This window comes from Chlamydomonas reinhardtii, chromosome 3 (genome assembly GCF_000002595.2).
Source record: "Chlamydomonas reinhardtii strain CC-503 cw92 mt+ chromosome 3, whole genome shotgun sequence".
In the NCBI taxonomy this organism is placed as follows: Eukaryota; Viridiplantae; Chlorophyta; class Chlorophyceae; order Chlamydomonadales; family Chlamydomonadaceae; genus Chlamydomonas; species Chlamydomonas reinhardtii.
The window spans coordinates 2,539,438-2,556,617 of NC_057006.1; the positions used below are offsets into that span (position 1 = coordinate 2,539,438).

Consider the following 17,180-nt stretch of genomic DNA (forward strand, 5'->3'; position numbering starts at 1 on the left):
TCGAGTGGGCTGTCCTAGTTTGGTGGCGAATTCGTGCGTGTGCGCCTGCGTTTGATCGTGCGCCGGCGGTTGTTCCTGTGCGGTAGCTGGTCTGCTTTGTTGTGGAGGTCAGTTGGCTGCTGCCTGTGTGCCCCGGTTTGCGTGGGGCCCGTGCCCCGGTTTGCTGCGGGTGGGGGCGCGTGTGACTGCGCGTGGTCTTACGCCTGCAGTGGTTCCCGTGTACTCGCCTTGGACTGCTTTGTTGCTGGGTCAGATCGCGCGGCCGCTTTGTTCAGCGTGCGTGCGTGGCAGTCGGGTAGCTGCTGCCTGTGTTTCCTGGCCTGCTTGGGACCCGGGGCCCGGTTTGCAGTGTTTTGGTACGGGGGGCCGGCGCGCTGGTGTGCGTGTGTGCCTGTGGTGGTTTCCCGTTCTCGCGGCGGTTTGGGCTTGGTGCTGGGTGGTTTGGGCTTGGTGCTTCTCCTTCTCTTCTTTTCCTGCTCTGTCTGGTCTGGTCTGTGAGTTTGGTGGCTGCTTTGCCCCGGAGGGGTGCCCTTGGGTTTCGGTGGCTTGTGCGGTTGTCCCTGGTGTTCTGCTTGCTCGCGTTGCAGGTTGTGTGCCGGTGTGGTGCTGCGCCTTCCCCTTCCTTCTCCTTTGTAACCACAAAAAGATCCCCTTGGGCAACGTCGGTAGTGCCGTTGTTGATAGCGGTAGGGAATGCAGGATGGGGACCGTGGCTCGCAGCAGCAGAGTCTTCCCCGGCCGAGTGCGCCAGCGCCGTCACAGACTCGATGGTTCGCGAGTGAGCTGTTGCAGGCTGGTATTGGGGTGCTGCGTTGGTCGCGCGGAGTTGAAACTCCGGGGAGAAGTGCCAAGGCCGTGCATGCACACACACATGGCTACTCACATGCGTACGGCGGGACTGCGGGAGGGCCTCACGTGGCAACAGCTTACAGTGCGGGTTCACGGGTTGCCTTGGGGTGTCGCCGCAGCGCAGTTGCGAGGTTTGCAACTTTGCATTGGCACTGTGCACGCACCTGGCGCGCGATCGACATCACAACGCCATCAAACTGCCACATAAGAACGGACACCAACGACCGACCAGGTGTTCACCAAAACTCTGTGGGGCCCTGAGCAGCGCCAACCGCCGGCCACAGTCGCTCGGCAACCCTCCAGCCAAATTATCGCCAGCCACGTCTGGCCAATTTGCGTGCCACGTACTTTGGACTTGGTTTGTTCTGCTTTTATGGCTGAAGTGATTACTTCCTGCCCACCCACCCTTGGTCTGCCGGTGGGAGGCAACTGAGAGACATGGGACAGTGTTAAGGCAGGTTGGTGAAGTCCCGCAGGGTGCAGCTGATTCCCAGACCTGCCTTAACACTGTCCCATCGCACGCCTAACGGCCACTAGGCCAAAATGGGAAGGCAAGGGATTTTAACCCATAAAGAAGGCTTCCTCATAGGCTCATATCGGTGCCCGCCCCCGGAGATGGTGACACCGGCGCCACCGGCCGACCCTGGTGCTTATCGTGTGCACAATTTGTACGCATGCATGCACGTGGCTGGCCCCGCCGCTACCCAGCAGGCGCCGCCACCCAGTGCGGCCGCCGGTACTCGACGGGTGTGGGGAGCCGCAAAGCAGTCTGCACCCGCCAATTATCCGCAATCTGTCTGCCTCTTGGTTTGCCTTTGCCGTCCCACCCCACATGGCTCACGGCTCTGCATCGCGAGTGTGGCGTTGCGGTCTGTCTGTGTGGTGCTATCGCCTGGCCGGGCGCCCGGAGCGTGAGGAATGCGCATCAGCAAACTTCCAGCCAGCCAGCAACTTGTCGGTACAGTAACGCCGGCGTTCGACCAGCCATGCACTTCTGCTCTGCCACTGCAAACTGTTTGCTGTCTGCTTACGGGTCTGGGCATCGGCTGCACCCTACGGGACCTCGCCAACCTGCCTTGAACCCTGTCCCATCACACACCCACATGGCTCACATGGCATGCCTAGTCCACGCCGCGTGAGCCCTGCAGCAATCGCGCTGCCTTTACTTCTGCGGCCGCCCCGCGTCCGTTGTTGTGCTGCGTTGTCTTGTCAGTATCAAGACTAGCAGTGGACATTTCATTTTTGTGCAACACGTGCAACACGCCATTACAACTATCCCCCTCCAGATGAGGCGCCCCGACGAATCCGATTCGCAGTTGACATGGGTACCGCCACCTCCCACCCAAGACTACTCAGTCTCGAAACCTGATGTTGTGCGTTGTCCTTTCAGTATACAGACTCGCTAGCAAAACGGCCGTACTCCTGATGAGTGTGCATCACCTGTTAGTCCCAATACTGAAATGAGGCCGAACCTGCTATGCAAACACGACACGAGGCTAGCTTGTCGGTGTAGTCGGTGCTTCGTTACATCAGTACGCCCTCATGCACCAACTGGAAGTCCATGTCCACTAGCCACACCCAGCCACAGGCACGTGCCCCCAGGCGAGCGCACAGATTGCAGCTAGCTGCTCTAAGCGCCAGTCGCGCCGCATCAGATGACGACTGAAGCGACAAGTACCTCAACCGGCATCGTCGGGACTCTTGTACAGGGCCCACAGAGCCGCTAATTAGGTGCACTTCTTGCACGAGCGCTTGCACTGGGCATCCATGAAGCCAGGGTTCTTCTCGCATTCACCAAAGAATGCCCACTCCTGGCACCGCTCATCCTCGTCGTGGCACTCGGGTGTACCCAGGTTTAGCTTCTTCTTTCCACTGCACACGAGTTGAACAGACACGCAAGACGAAACGGGAGACAGTCATCATCATGACAAGCTGTTGCGCTGTTCAATGACGCCCTCTGCACGGCAGTACACCGAGGCAAGGCGTGCAGTAATGGCGAGGCCGGACAGGGACAGTAGCAACAGAGTCCGCTGCCTGATGCGAGCTTGATGCCGACTGCCCAGCTTGGGCCCGCGCTACGTTATGGCGTACGGCCCGGCCCACAGTGCACATGACCTACTAGGTACCCAGCCCCATCGCTAGGCGAACTAAACCCAACCTGCAACCGAACCCAGGTTCTGAGCCTCGATTATATCGGCATCGGCGCTTGCTGGCCCCACCCCCACCCAACCCCATGTATGGGCACGCGCTCACCCGATGGGGGCCACGTGGATCCACTTGGTGGCGCTCCACTTGTCACCCTTAAGCGTGGGGCAGCTGCCGTGCAGGCTGGCGGGGTCATTGCTGCCGTCCGGCTTCAGCGAGTAGAACATGAGCGCATCGCCCTTGATGGGCTTCACGGCCAGTCCGCGCTTGGCGCACTCCGACCAGCCGTCGCCGGTCACCTTCTGCTCCGCGTTGGGCAGCACCGTCTCGCCGCCCTCCTCCACCGTGGTCCTGCGTAAGTGAAGGGAGAGCGCCCGTGCGAGTTGCTGGTGATGCATGCATAAAAGGCTGGGTTGAGGTGTGCGCACGGGTCGTGCCGCGCACACCTCGGCGCCCAGCTCCGCCTTGCAGAACGTCATTGAACCATGGGTCTCGCACCCAAAGTTCCCAGCCCTCCAGATCGGCGGCCCCTGCCCTCTCGCATGCGCCTCTGTTAATCCTCGTACTCACAGGTACATGAGCATCGTGACCACGCGCTGGCCGCCGTGCTCGGGGCCGGCGTTGACGGGGTCGTGGAAGTAGTCATAGTGTGGCTCATACTTCTGACCGTCATGGTAGTGCAGAACCTGCAGCCCCTCATGGTTCTCCAGGGGAATCATCGTCACCTGCGCCACGCGCTTCTCTATTTTGGAGATGACAGAGTCCTCGCCCTTAGCAAACCAGGTGCCGGTGCTGGTGCGGATCTCGCTGTCCACACTCTTGCCCGACTCGTTATCAACCACAGAAGACTTGACCATCTTCGGGCGAGCCTGTGAATCCGTGGGCGACCGGGGATGCAGTCACACGCCCGCTGAATTCCGCGAGACTAGTTTCGCTTTCACGAGGAAACACTGCAGGCTGTGTGACAAATAATTCTAAGAGCAATAGAGCCCTTGACACCGCACTTGCGCTGCGCTGGCCGCACCTTCTCGACGATGTAGTCGCACTCCTCATCCGAAAGGAAATTCTTCAGCAGGAAGGCTCGCGGCGACCACGACAGGTGGACAACCTCACCACGCCATTCTTCCTACATTCATTTAGTGTGCGTTCGCCGCTAAAATGGATGCCGCGCGAGCACAGAGGCTCGTGCAACAGTGCTCTGCCTCCCTCCCACCTTGAGCTCGCCAAAGCCCACGGTGTGGCCAGTGCCCATCATGGCGCTTGAAGGCGCAGCCGCTACATGGCCAGCGAGGGCCAGAACGAGTCCTAAAAGCAGCATTGTCAAGGACTGTGTCAAGGAGCTGGCCCAAGGCTGTGCCCAAGTTTTCCAAGCTTTCGTATGCGTTAAATCGCAGTGCTGTTTGTATTATGAATACGTGAATGCGCGGGTGCGGCTTTGTCAACCGTGGTGACATGGTGGCCCGATGGGTGTGCCTATCCTGCATTTCCTCGTCCGATACCCCCCACCTGTGCCTTGCCCCTTCGCCGAGCCCGCCTTCCCCGACCGCCTGGAGCGGCCAAAGTTATATTGGGGTGCCATGGTCGAGCGTACTGCTGCAGTGCTCGTGTGCTTGATTGCCCGGCTGGCGATGGCGACTACACCGGGGCAACAGCTCCGACCAGCTCTTCAGCGTTTCACATTTCCCCGCATTTTGCTGACTGCCCCCATTGGTTGTCTCCGTCAGGCCTCCCATGCAGGCCGCGCTTTCCACCCATTGCGAACCGTGGTGCGCAGTGGAAGTCAGGGCTCTTCGTTTAGACAAGGGAGGGGTGGACACCTTGAGCATGGAAATTGCCACATTCCGCATACCAGGCACCTTCAATCAAGTGGGAACAGTGCGTTTGGGCCGCCCCGTGCCTATGCCTTCCAGAGCTGTCCGTAATACCAGTGTAGGATGTAAGGATGAGAGTATGAGGAGGACAGGAGGTACGGCAGACCAGAGGTTTGCTGACAGCCCCACATAAGGGCAGCACCACGCAGTCTACCCAACATGCGTGCAAAAGCCGCGTCCAGGCGTGGAAACTGGAAAGCGGAGTCCCAAGGTGATGGATGGCTGCAGCAGTACCCATTTAACGAAGTGCTTGCTAGTGAATGCGAATGCAAGACGCCGTCGCGAGCTCCCATTGCCGGGGATATGCGGAACGTTGATCACCCTTTACTGTGAGAGAAACCCATACTCCCCAACGATATACCCCTAGAGAGGGACCTCGGATGACATCTTGTAGCAAACTCCTATCCCACGTCCGATAACATAACTTACCACTGAGGAGACTGGAAAGGCGGTCGAGATGTCCAACGGATGTGAAGCGAGAGACTGCGTGTTTGCAACGAACGATGCTGACGAGAAGCATAAGTTAGGGCCCAGCCTGTCTCTGGCCAGAACACTGGGCATATTGGCGGCTCAACGGCGCCCGCCGTGCCTCTCATCCCGTCTGAATCTTATGGATCTTGGGGCGGTCCGCCCATACATCTTGAGATGCATTTTGAACAGCTGTCCTGCTACAGTCTCCTTGGTGGGGACGCCCATGTTTGTCACCGTCGGAGCTCGGGAAGGAGCGGCACGCAACGGGCGGCGACGGGTGCCTCGTGCCTGGAAACGCGCAGTCGTAGGGAAACGCGCCGCTGTAGGGGCTGAGGTACGCCGCCTCCACGCACCTGGCCCCTCGCGTCCCTTGCCCGGTGGGCCAGTAAAGCGCTTTTTTCTCTGAGGAGAAGGAAGGGAAAAGGCGCAGCACCACACCGGCACGCAACCTGCAACGCGAGCAAGCAGAACGCCAGGGACCACCGCGCCAGTCACCGACACCCAAGAATGCCCCTCCGGGGCAAAGCAAGGGATGGGCAAGCCGGGGCCCCCCAAAAAAGGTGAAGCAACCACCCGAACTCACAGAACAGAGTAAGACAAGAAAAGGTGGCTTTCCCTCGCAAGGGAAAAGTGGGCTGAGCCCACGCCACGTCCTCCGTCTGAGGCCGAAGGTTCCGATACTAGCCTCATCTCCCGGACATAGCCGGGGTCGGTTTGTGCAGGCACCGCCCGCCATATGTGCCCAGTCGCGCCCAGCTAGTGCACTAGTGCAGCAGGCAGCAGGCCAACCAGACAGCAAGAAAAACCTCTCAACACCCCTGCCGCTGCAGCCGACTGCCCGCTACGCCATGCTCGTCAACACAGGTCGCTAACCAGACAACACCGGCAGGTCTCAACCTGCGCGCCGGCGCCGCTTTGAAGGCGGCGCCGCGCTGTCCTCCTCCATGTGGCCTTGCCCGCCCCCTCTGCTCCGAACATGCGCGCCGCCACTGCCGCTGGGCCCAGGGACGCCCGTGCCGCCGCCACCACCGGGCCCAACGCCGTGGCCGCTCCTGTTGCCGCCGGTAGGCGCGGTGCCACCGCCGCCGCCACCGCCGTCTCCAGGCCCTGCACCGCCGCCACCGCCGCCGCCAGGCCCTGCACCGCCGCCACCGCCGCCGCCAGGCCCTGCACCGCCACCGCCGCCAGCAGGTCGCAGGGCTGCAGGCCGCGGTTTGCCAAGCAGCATCTCCATCAGCGCGTGCCGCATGTTTGTAGCCGAGTTGGCGTCGCGGCCCTGCAGTTCAACATGCAAACAGGGCGTGTGTCATCCCGTGTGTCACCCCGTGTCATCTCCAAACCCTCCTGTGTCATCCCGTGTCATCCCGTGTCATCATCTCCAAACCGACCTGCCGCCCCAAGCCTGCCATCCCACTTACCCAGAGTAAGGAAAAGGAAAGAACGGAGAAACACGGAAACCCAGCACCATAGCCCAAACCACCGCGAGCACGGGGACCCACCACAGGCGCACACACAACAGAGCGCCGGCACACCCACACCAACACATCGCAAACCGGGCCCCGGGCCCCATGCAGGCCAGGGAACACAGGCAGCTGCTGCCCGACCGCCACGCACGCACGCCGACCCAAACGGCCGCGCGATCTGACCCAGTATCCCAGCAACACAGCAGGCCAGCGACTACATGGGAACCACCGCAGGCGCACGTCGGTACAAATGTACGGCAAGGTTGTAACTCTTCTCATCCGCCGAGTGCCTGTGTGGCCCACCGGGTCGCTGCACCCCCGGCCGCAGTCCAGCTGTGCCTGTTGCACTCCAGCTGTGACAAGCTACTAGCAGACGCTGGACCAGCTTCCGGAACACCGCATAGCTGCAGGTAGACTGAACCGTGCAAAACAGTCCGTGAAACGGAGCTGGGCTTGAGGAAAAAGGACCTGCTATCAGTAGTACTGGCAGACCAGCGGTTTGTTGGCGTTGCGCCTCTGCCTTCAACGAAGCGACAAAAGGCTCTCCTGCTGAGGCTCTGTTGCGGCACCCAACTCACCGCAGTCTCTTCCGATGTAAGGCTGATTGAAAGCGGTGCGCAGGGGCTTCCTGCATTTGTCTAGGGGCCCTCTCGGATGAATTTGCTTTGATCCCGGACGGACACGCTCATTGCGGGCAAGAGCGTCATTAACCTGCAAAACTGGCGCCATGACCGGAAGCTCTAAGGGTGGGCGGGTGTGCACTCCAGGCCTGCTGGAGCGGGAGGGTGAGGGGGAGGGGGCGGGAGGGGGAGGGTGAGGGGGATTTTCCAGATATGGTTTTGGTGAGGGTAAGCGAGATGTGCGGGTGGTGGGATTCGCAGTGCTGTTTTCGAGTGAGTGTAACAACGTAGGGGGGGTTGCGGGGTTTTTAGGAGGGGTGCGGGGGAGGGGTGCGGGCGAATAGCAGCGGGTGCGGAGTCCTCCGCTTCCCTCACCTCCGCTCCTCCGCCTGCAGCCCACACACCGGAGATGTACGACCCGGGGCAACAGTTCGTCTTTCATTGCGGGCCTTCACCGGGTTGCTTCCCAGCTAAACTGACTCAAGATAACTACATATTCTGTTGTGATATAGCCAACGACTTAGGGTTCGCGACGACTGGGAACGGTATTCGCGCAAGAAGTAGCTTGTGCCCACGAGTCGAAACTCCATCCCTCTGTATTCTAGACTTTATCAACACAGCAAAGCATGTGTAACTAGCCAATATCGTGCTCGTTCGCGTGGCTTTGCGGGTCACGGACAGTGCTGCAGCGCCGATGGACGCGACGTGCAGCCTGGGTGAGTTATCCACATCGATACATCAAGATGATCCCTGTGCATATTAGTTGTTAGGGGGGCCAGTGGAAGGCTTGTGCTGCAGAGCAACGACCCCGCGTCTTCGCGCGAGTCGTTTTACCAGCCGTTGCTTGTCAGCTTCATAACACGCACGCCGAAATAACCTGTGCATACGGCTCACGCATACCGAGCCTCCCTTTTGTGCCCATACGCTGCACCGCAGGCAATGCACCAAGTTGCCACGCGTCGCAGGGCTTCCCGCAATCCCAGAAACGGGGCGAAACACTGCATCCTGCTGGATACTCACAGGCACAGTCGGCCGGACACGAGTGCCCACCGACTTGTGCCGCGCTACAGTACCGGTCACAACAACTAGGGCCCAGCGGCAGCGACGAGCACAGCTTGGACGCCACCTCGTATCATGTGCCAAATTCGCCATCGTCACGCCCGAGCTCGAACTGCGGCACTGCGGCCGCGTGCCCCGACGCGTCGCTGGAGGTTGCCAAGGCGGCCAAGGGCGCCAGCATATGCAGCCCGCGCCAAAGCGCGAGCCAGCTCGTTGCGCACACCATCACTGCCGCCGCGGCCGCAACAAGGGAGCTGCCCAACAGCCCATCGCCAAACAGCGCCTCAGAGCCGCTGGTCCACCTGCACATACAATCACCGCCGCCTGCCGCCACCGCGGCCACGCACCACAGCACCCATGGCTCGCCAACTCCCTGGCCCCAGCAGCACACGTGGGCAGCCACAGCTAACGCTGATACGGCCACCGCCGCGCCCATCCTGGGCCCTCACCATGGCCAGGACCAGGTCCAGCGCCGCCGCAGCGGCGTCGCCGTGGCGGCCGTCCTCGCCGCTGTGCCTGGCCCAGGCCTCGCTTCCTCGCGGGTAGCTCCTGCTGCACTCGCGCAGGCGTACCTCCAATCGCACCTCCACCAACAGTTCGTCGCCCTGCCAGCTGGCCGGCAGTTCGCTCCCGCTGCTGTAACCACGGGTGCGGACTGCAGCGACCCCATGCACACCGACTCGACCGACGAGGGCACAGGGTGCAGCGGCGTGGCGCCGCCGCACGCCGCCGCCGCCGCCGCCACCTGCGAAGCAGCAACAGCGGCGCCAGCCGCCGCTGCTGAGGCGCCTGCCGCTGCCAACGCTGAAGCCACAGCTGCAGCCGCAGGCGCGCTGGACGCGGACACTGCCGGAGCTTTGTTCCGAGTGAACAGCCTCGCCATGTCTGACCCTGAGGTGGACCTACTAGATGCCCTGCTCAAGGGCAGCAGCGATGACGCCGACGACGTTGAGACCGACGGCGGCACCGGGGCGGTGGGTGGCGGCTGTCTTGGCGCTGAGGGCGCCGGTGTCGGCGGCGTCGAGGGCGCTGGCTCGGGCCCTGTGGGCGCCTTTGGCAGCGCGCGGGCGGTGCGGCCAACCTCATTCGGCGGCGCCATCGGACCATTTGCGGAGGCGTCACTGCAGCCCACGCTGTCTGATTACAGCGGCCGCGCCTCCCCTGGGGAGCTCGAGGACGACGCTGTGCTCCTAGCCGGCCTGGAAGCGGCGGCAGACCAGCTGGAGGCGGACAGTGCTGTTGCGGCGGCGGCTGCCGCAGCTGCAGTCGCCGCAGCGGGGGCGCCAGCACCCGATGGCATGGGCCGCAGCATGGGCGCAGCCGGCGGTGGCGAGGGCGCCGCGGCGGCGGCGCAGCTGCCTCATGCGCACCTGCAGGCGCTGCACCACCAGCCTCACCTGCTCAACGCCTACAGCGAGCCACTGCCCTTCTCCGCACCGCTGCCGCACCACCTGGCACTGCACCCCAACGCGCCGGGCAGCCTCGCGCCGGGGCCTGCCGCGGCGCCGGTTCCTGCCACCGCCGCGCCTGCCGCCGCTGCGCCGCTATCGTTCGCCGCCGCATCGCCTGGCCACGCCATGTCGCCTGGCCCCGTGCCGCCCGCGCCGCGCATGATGAGGCCGCACGCCGCTGCCCTGAACACCGCTGCCGCCTCGCCGCCAGCGCCCTCGCCGGGCTCGCCTTGCATGGGCGGCGCCACTGTGGGCAGCAGCAGTCCGCCGCACCTGCAGCACCAGTCCAGCGCGCATGCGCGCATGCCGCACCGACTCTCCCGCACCGTAGCCATTGTGGAGGAGCACGGCTTGCTGCCGCCCGCACACTCGGCACCGGCGGCTAACGGCGGCAATCCCCACCCGCCGCCGCCGATGCCCGCGACTGGCGCGGTGTCGTCTGGCGGCGCCTGCTCGCCCATGCACGTGGATGTGGGCGCAAGCATGGAGCCGCGTGTCGGCAGCTGTCACTCGTTCGGTGCCTGCGGCGGCAGCTCCGGCGGCGGCGGCGGCACACAGTGTGGCGGCGGCAGCGGCAGCACGGCTCGGGCGACAGCGGCGCATGCAGGCTGCGACCATCACAGCTCGGGCGGCGGCGGCGGCCACGGGGGCAGCACAAGCGGTGCTGATGGTGGCGCCACCAGCGCTGACGACGCGGGGCCGCACCTGCAAGCTCTGCAGGCCGCCCGCGCACCCGGACAGCACGCGAGCCCCTTTGACATCAGAGGCAAGCGCGTGCGCCTGCAGGATGCACCTGCACCCACGTCGTTGGCCCCTGGGCCAGCACCACCGCCGCCCACTGCGGCCGCCCTCGGCGCCGCCGCTGCAGCCAAGGGATTCGGCCGGCCTAGCAGCCCCAGCAGCCACAGCCATAGCATCGGCGACCCGATGAGCATCAGCACGGCGGCGGCCGACCCATCTGGCGGCGGCTACCCGCATCCGCACCAGACCTACGCGCCGTACCACCCGGCGTACGGCATGTACCCGCCGCCCGGCCCGTACGGCATGCCATACGACCCCTACTACCCGTACGGCTACCCACACCCGCACCACCATCCCGGCTATCCCGAGACCGCGCCGCCCCCACATGGCGCATCTGACCCGTACGGGGGCCACCACCACCCCGCTGGAGCCCCATACGACATGGCGGCGGCGGCGGGTGGGCCTCGCGCGCCCATGCACTACCCTGGCTTCATGGTTCCCCGCCAGCGGCTGTACCGGCGCTTTATGTCGGGCCTGCGCGGCCGCGACGCCGCGGTGCCGCCCGAGCTCACGGCCTCAGGGGCCCTGCCGGCGGCCGCGCACGCGCCTGCAGGCGCCGCAGAGGGCGCTGCCAGTGCGGGCGCGGGCGGCAGCGGCCCCTGGCTGATGTCAATGGGCTCGGCGCCGGTGTCGTCGGCCGCTGCAAGCGCGGCAGTGGCGGCGGCAGACGTGGCCGCTGCGGGGCAGCTGTCCAACCAGCGTGGCGATGCGGCTCGCTTGCGTGCCGCCAGCGCCGCTGGTGTGAGCAAGGAGGCATCAGGTCTGGCGGCAACTGAGGCTGACGGCATGCAGGTGCGGCCCTCGTTGGCGTTCTTGACGCATGGTCCTGCCCGGACATTCCTGTTAGAGGTCGCCGCCTGGGGCATACACGATGGGTATATCATACGGCACTTTGAACACTTAACTCACCCGAATTGTTGGCCATCCGATCATACATCGACGCAGGCTGCGCGCGAGTGCCACGACATTTTTGCGGGCGATGATGTGGCGCTGCCGCTGCCGCGCTCCACCGTGGACGGCATCCGCCAGGAGCTGCGCGCAGTGACTCAAGAGCTCATCCAGCGCCGCATGGGAGCTGCGGCCGCGGTGGTGGCATGCGGGGGCACTGCCGTCCCAGAAGGACCCGCGGCTGGCGCCACACAGGGCCCCTTTCTGCAGCCACGGGTACGTGTTCGCAACGGCGGCTGCCGCAGTCGCCACGGGTCACATAGTGTATGCAAAGACTGTGCGGGCCACGTTCTGCAGCTACGCTTTGCTCAGTGCTGAATTGCACCGCGCCGTGTGTCCTGTCCTGTCCTGTCCCGCAGACCTCGCTGCCTGTGTTGGAGGCAACATCCAGCGTTCCCAGCCGGCCGCCTGGCGCGCCCATGCAGCTCGGCAGCGCCTCGTGTGTGTCGGCACCGCCGGGCCACAGCGGCCACCCCCACACATCGGTCCTGCATAAGCGGCCCTCCACTGGGCCAGACGGCAGCTCCACCTTCTCGCCGCCGCGCATCCGGCCGGCACCATCTGCACCCGCAGCCAACGTCTTTGCCGCGGCTTTCGGCCATGCCGGCGCCGCAGCGCCGCTGCCAATAAGTGGGCCTGACGCGGGCGTGAGCAGGAGCAATGGCGGTGCCGGCACCTGCAGCACAGCGGTGCCTGCCTCGATGAAGCCGCCCCTGCTGTACGCGTCTGACTTGTGCGGTGCCTCGCAGCCGCCCGTGGGCAGCCCGCCTGCCATGCGCCAGCTCTTCCCGGGACCAGCCGGTCCGGGCGCTCCGGCCTTTGGCATGCGGCCCAGCTCTGCCTCCGCGCCGCTAGCGGGGCCGCGGCCAACCATGTCGGGCTCCACTGCGTCAGTGTGCCATAGCGCCTCGGGCGCGCACCCGCTGCCCCCCATGCCGACGGTGGCGGCGCAACGTATGGAGGAGGGGCGGTCTGCACACCAACAGCCGCAGCAGGTGCAGGCACAGGCAGCTCAGTCGCAGCACCCGCACCTGCAGCAGCTGCAGCGCCCGCAGTCACACCCACACCAGCAGCACCAGCTGCAGCCGCAGCAGCACGTGACGCACCTGCCCCAGGGCAGCAGTGCGGCGGCGCCGATGGCAAACCGCGGTGCCTACCAGGTCGGCCAGCAAGGCAGCGTGGCTGCGGAGGCAGAGGGCGAGGTGGAGGGTGGCGAGGAGGTGCACGGCCCTGACACGGCGACGGCCATGTGGATACACAGGAACAGCACAACCAACGGCGGCACATCGGCAGGCGGCGGCGTCGGCGGCTCGTCGGCCGCGGTGACCGGCGCAGCGCAGCCGCCTAGCGCCCGAGTAGCAGCAGCAGGACCGGGGCCAGGGGCGCCGCCGGCGGCAGGCTACTATCCGCCGCCGCCAGGACCGTACGATTATCACGGCTACGGTGCATACTACCCGCCACCGCCGCATGCCGTGTATGGCTCGCGCCCCGGGTACGGTATGTACCCGCCGCCGACGTACGGCGTGCCGCCGCCAGGAAGCTACCGTGGCGGCATGTACGGGATGCACCCACCACCGCCGACCTACGGCCCCACTGCATGGCCTGACTATTGCATGCCGCTACCTGGCTCAGGCGCTCCGCCCCCAGGAGCACCCAGGTCCTAGGCGTGAGCAGAGATACCACAGCCTGATCAAGGCCTGCATTGCTTGGCAGCCGCTGCGGCAGGGAATGGCTCACAGAATGCACGTGCGCATGACTTCTTTGATGTACTTCGACTAGTGCTTGATTCGATAGGGAAGCCGATTGATTGCGCAAGCTGGCTGCACATAAATACTATTGATGCACACTGAGGGGACCTGTGGCATGTAGAAAGTAGGGACTAGGAAGCTCTTAGGCATCTCGGCATAGCCGAGTATCTTGCTCCATTCGCACCACCCTAGCACATATTTCCTGGTTGCTGTCGTGATCGAGGCTCTCTTCTTGGTGTATTTCAACATTGTGCACTGCTGCCACCTACAGCAGCGCGTGGCACTGGGCGGCCATGTCCTCTCCTACCTCTCATTGCCCATCGCCGCAAGGTCTTGCGTTCGAGTGCATCGATCTAGTTTCTTGAATAGCAAGCAGCATTTATTGCCTAGCAAGGTCCCTACACTGGCATGCAAGGAAAGGAACTATTCGGATAGAGCACGCTAGGCATGATGTATATGCTCGGAGTTTTGGCGGATCCTAACGCCGCGTCCTATTCTTTGACTTGACCTGGACCGTTGATATGCTGGCCGCGGCTCTCTATCATATGCACTGTTGTCACTTAACGTGCATGAGCGGGAGTGAGGGCTGGCGTTGTACACTTGGGGGTGTTCGCATGGATTACACGCTGTGTTCGGGGGACACGCAGTGCTGCACCTGTGGCGTGACGCAGGCAGTTTACTCTATGCCGCAACGGTCTGTATGCAGGAGGGGCCGCAGTTGACACTATGCTGCAAGCCTGCAACTGATGCGTCTCTAGTTACTTGCAGAGGTGGTTTCGTGGGCTGTGGAAATGCGTGCAGCGCGCTGTGCCAGCTGCTGGGAGAAGCAGCGGCGGCGGGAGTGTGCATGACTGCAGGCGTCACGGGCTGCTGTAAGGTCCGGTGCGCACCAGCCGCATCTCTCTGGTTCACCAAAGACACGCAAATCGGTGCCTAAATGCCTAAACTCAGCGTCAGGCGGGAAAGTGTACGGGGGTGTCGAGTGCGCCCAACGATGTGTCTGCAAGCTTGCTTAAGCATATGTCACCCACAGGGGACAATCAACTTACGGTATCAACCGGTTTTACCAGCAACACGTTGAGATTGCATTGGTTACGTTGAGCCTGGACTCGGCCCAGTGTAGGGCAAGCCCCTCCACTGCTGGCCTAGCTGCTTAGGCTGCCACCAACTAACCCCTCAGCATGTACCACGCACTCCATATGGTAACGACGTCGTGCTCATGCCTTCTCCAATACGCATTCGTAGTTCACCTTCGTTAAGATGGTTCTGGTCGCAACGGGCCAACGGCTTGCCAACGCACACACAGCGTCCGGGCCCGTCCGGGCCACGCTGCCAACCTCCGCTGCCGCCTGCACTCGCATTCGCATCTACGCATTTCAGCCATGAGAAGGCACTCCATGCCATGGGGAGCACCCTTAGTCGGTCAGCGCTGAGCTGCTCGGGAGTCGGAACATTCAAGGCGGTTGGGAACATGGAGGTGGTGGTAAGTGCGAGTAGCGCAAACGTCTTAAGACGATGCGTGCGCGCGTGGCGATCAAAGGGTAGCGAGGTGTGGAATGGCGTTGAGGTGACACAGCAGGAGCGGAGCGAGCTCATTCGGGCGGTGCAGCAGGTGCCGTTGTCACACCGCATCCTACCCGGGTAGGATGTGAAAATGTGAGATGCGCAAGCTCATGGGCTTTGGCCGGCCACCAGCGCTGTCCCGGGAGCACCAGCAGCAGCAGCAGGGGGTCGGGGTATGATGTGTGTGGAGGCATCCTGTATGTTTATCTGGGCGCCAAGCCAATCGAGTTTTCACAGGTTCAATTTTGTGGCGGAGACAGCCGCCTCACCCCGGTAAATGCACGTGCTGGAATGCTGCGCCGCAGTTGGTGGCATGTGACATGTCCATGGGAGCGGTTCACCCAAACTCTGAACCCCTCGCCCATGATTCCAGGCAGGTTATGTCACATATACAATTTATGCTCAACGTCTGGCAAAAAGAGGCTCCTCACATTTTGTTTTGTGTGAGCGGAATCCCGCGGTGCTTCGGGCCGGCTCCCCGCCGAGTGGGGCTTGGCCGTCGCACTCAGAATGCCTGGCACCTCAGTAATCAGCCGGTCTGTCGCTTTGGCTCGTTTGGTGGCTCGACACGCAACGGGCGCCGCTACATTTGCCGTACACGCCCCATTGCCGCGGTGTCCTCAAGGTGCAGTCAAATCCTGTCGCCTTTCACTATTCTGACACAGTCCACACAGCTGTTACAGCTCAGTCTATACTTCCCTTCAAGACACCCCGTCCATCTTAAGAATGGTGAGCGAGCTTCCAATGACCTGTCCGCCTGGCTCTGCGCCGCGCAGCTTTAACCCACGTTGCAAGCTTTGTAAAGCAGCAGAAATAACAGCTCCTGTTTGTAGCCGTGCGCTCTAACCAGCTTCTGGGACGCGTCCTCATGTTGCAGACCGTCTCCAAGCGCGTCGCCAACGCCAAGAGCGGCAAGTTCCACAAGGGTGTCCACAAGCGTGGTCTGGTTGATGAGGCCAAGCAGGTGAGGCTGCTTCTTGGGTTCTAATTCGCGCCGCGAACCTGGCGAGTGGATCTCGCTCATGTCCGCGCCTTTCTTGGACGCAGAAGAAGACTAGCAAGCTGCCGGTCGGCCCTCTGATGCTTGGATTCTTCATCTTCGTGGTGGGTGCTGTTGAAGAAGGCAACACAACAGACCGCTTGGCTGTCGCAGCGGCAGCAGCAGCAGCAGCACAGGGTCCACGAGCAGGGGGTGGCGACGTGCACGCCGCTCCCCGTACATGCAAATTTACTTGTGCCCAAGATCAAAATCACCCTTGCTTAGCATGGTGCCTGGTGCGCTTTGGGGTAGAGACGTGACACGGCTTCCACATACGCGTCACCACTTATTTCAGCAGTGAGTATCGGGTATATGGTACTGATACACGACTCTTTGCGAATGCGCCCACAGGTGATCGGGTCTGCGGTTCTTCAGATCATCCGGACGGCCACCAACCCTCGTGAGCTGCCTGCTTAAACGGGCACGGGCGGATTGGACGGACTGCAAGCTGCAAATCTTGGCGGCAGGAAGGCCCTAGAGAGCTGTACATTAAGCACGCAAGCAGAGCCACGCACACATACAAGTTCTCTGTGCTGGTGGTGGCGTGGCATGGCTGTGTGGCACTAGTATTGACTTGAGACACGTGTGCGGCAGGGCGCATTGTCAATCAGTGCAATTTTGGTTGACGCAGGCATGTCTGACAAATGACTTGAACCCGTTCGTTTCTTGATAGCCTCATACGGTACCGCGGCTGTACTGTTTTGCTCATGGCAGGGCATGTTATACTGATTTACAAGTACCCGACTGTATGACTGGTGCTGGTCGCTGTGGAGAGAGTGCGTTTTGTGGTCTACGGACAAGTTTAGAACCCGGCGGTAGGAGTCCCATGCAGAGCTCATCGGTGACTCGGCGATAACATTATGTCCGCGCCGGCATTCGGCGCGGCGTCTGTAAATATGATTTGGAGACCTTGCCGCCTGACTGGGGGACAGGGAGGCTCGGGGAGCACAACCTGAGGGAGTAAACTAGCACATGTGTGATTTAGCTGTCGGGTCAGCTGTGTGCAATGGGGGACAGAGGCAGAATGGCCGAGTGCAGCTTTCGCGTAGACGGCTAGGTTGGTTCCAGTTATGGCGTGCGTGGCACGCAGGCGCATTCCGCCGCAGCTAAAGCACCGTATCTAGAGCCGCCGCCACTGCAGCAGAAGCGCAT

At 62.7% G+C, this 17,180-nt stretch overlaps 3 protein-coding genes across 4 annotated transcripts; 2 read left to right on the forward strand and 1 right to left on the reverse strand.

Moving 5' to 3' along the window:
• Positions 1–1,754: 1,754 nt before the first annotated feature.
• CHLRE_03g160200v5 (uncharacterized protein) lies at positions 1,755–4,398 on the reverse strand. Of its 2 annotated transcripts, none has more exons than XM_001697373.2 (5): positions 4,208–4,398; positions 4,019–4,120; positions 3,565–3,863; positions 3,103–3,345; positions 1,755–2,721 (listed from the first exon to the last, which is right to left on the reverse strand). In XM_001697373.2, the coding sequence occupies exons 1-5, from the start codon at positions 4,310–4,312 to the stop codon at positions 2,577–2,579; spliced, it is 894 nt and encodes a 297-aa protein (XP_001697425.1). In that variant the 5' UTR covers positions 4,313–4,398; the 3' UTR covers positions 1,755–2,576. The 2 variants fall into 2 exon arrangements, with proteins under 2 accessions (XP_001697425.1, XP_042925815.1); XM_043060686.1 differs by having other exon boundaries at positions 1,755–2,806.
• Positions 4,399–7,900: 3,502 nt separating this feature from the next.
• On the forward strand, positions 7,901–14,355 carry CHLRE_03g160250v5 (uncharacterized protein). The gene is made up of 4 exons (XM_043060687.1): positions 7,901–8,135; positions 8,356–11,522; positions 11,676–11,894; positions 12,038–14,355. Exons 1-4 carry the CDS (start codon positions 8,114–8,116, stop codon positions 13,340–13,342), a joined length of 4,713 nt encoding a protein of 1,570 aa, XP_042925816.1. The 5' UTR covers positions 7,901–8,113; the 3' UTR covers positions 13,343–14,355.
• A 1,285-nt stretch (positions 14,356–15,640) lies between these two features.
• Positions 15,641–17,152, forward strand: CHLRE_03g160300v5 (uncharacterized protein). Its single transcript, XM_043060688.1, has 4 exons — positions 15,641–15,718; positions 15,867–15,953; positions 16,040–16,093; positions 16,380–17,152. The coding sequence occupies exons 1-4, from the start codon at positions 15,716–15,718 to the stop codon at positions 16,443–16,445; spliced, it is 210 nt and encodes a 69-aa protein (XP_042925817.1). The 5' UTR covers positions 15,641–15,715; the 3' UTR covers positions 16,446–17,152.
• The last annotated feature ends 28 nt before the right edge of the window (positions 17,153–17,180 follow it).

Excerpts from the sequence above, each read along its gene's own strand:
- CHLRE_03g160200v5 (XM_001697373.2), bottom strand. The coding sequence starts at position 4,312 with ATGCTGCTTTTAGGACTCGTTCTGGCCCTCGCTGGCCATGTAGCGGCT. Across the intron at positions 4,121-4,207 it reads TGGGCTTTGGCGAGCTCAAG|GAAGAATGGCGTGGTGAGGT; the intron begins GTGGGAGGGAGG and ends AAATGAATGTAG. Across the intron at positions 3,346-3,564 it reads GTCACGATGCTCATGTACCT|GACCACGGTGGAGGAGGGCG; the intron begins GTGAGTACGAGG and ends TCACTTACGCAG.
- CHLRE_03g160300v5 (XM_043060688.1), top strand. Across the intron at positions 15,954-16,039 it reads TGGTTGATGAGGCCAAGCAG|AAGACTAGCAAGCTGCCGGT; the intron begins GTGAGGCTGCTT and ends TGGACGCAGAAG. Across the intron at positions 16,094-16,379 it reads TTGGATTCTTCATCTTCGTG|GTGATCGGGTCTGCGGTTCT; the intron begins GTGGGTGCTGTT and ends ATGCGCCCACAG.
- CHLRE_03g160250v5 (XM_043060687.1), top strand. The coding sequence starts at position 8,114 with ATGGACGCGACGTGCAGCCTGG. Across the intron at positions 11,523-11,675 it reads CTGAGGCTGACGGCATGCAG|GCTGCGCGCGAGTGCCACGA; the intron begins GTGCGGCCCTCG and ends ACATCGACGCAG. Across the intron at positions 11,895-12,037 it reads GCCCCTTTCTGCAGCCACGG|ACCTCGCTGCCTGTGTTGGA; the intron begins GTACGTGTTCGC and ends CCTGTCCCGCAG.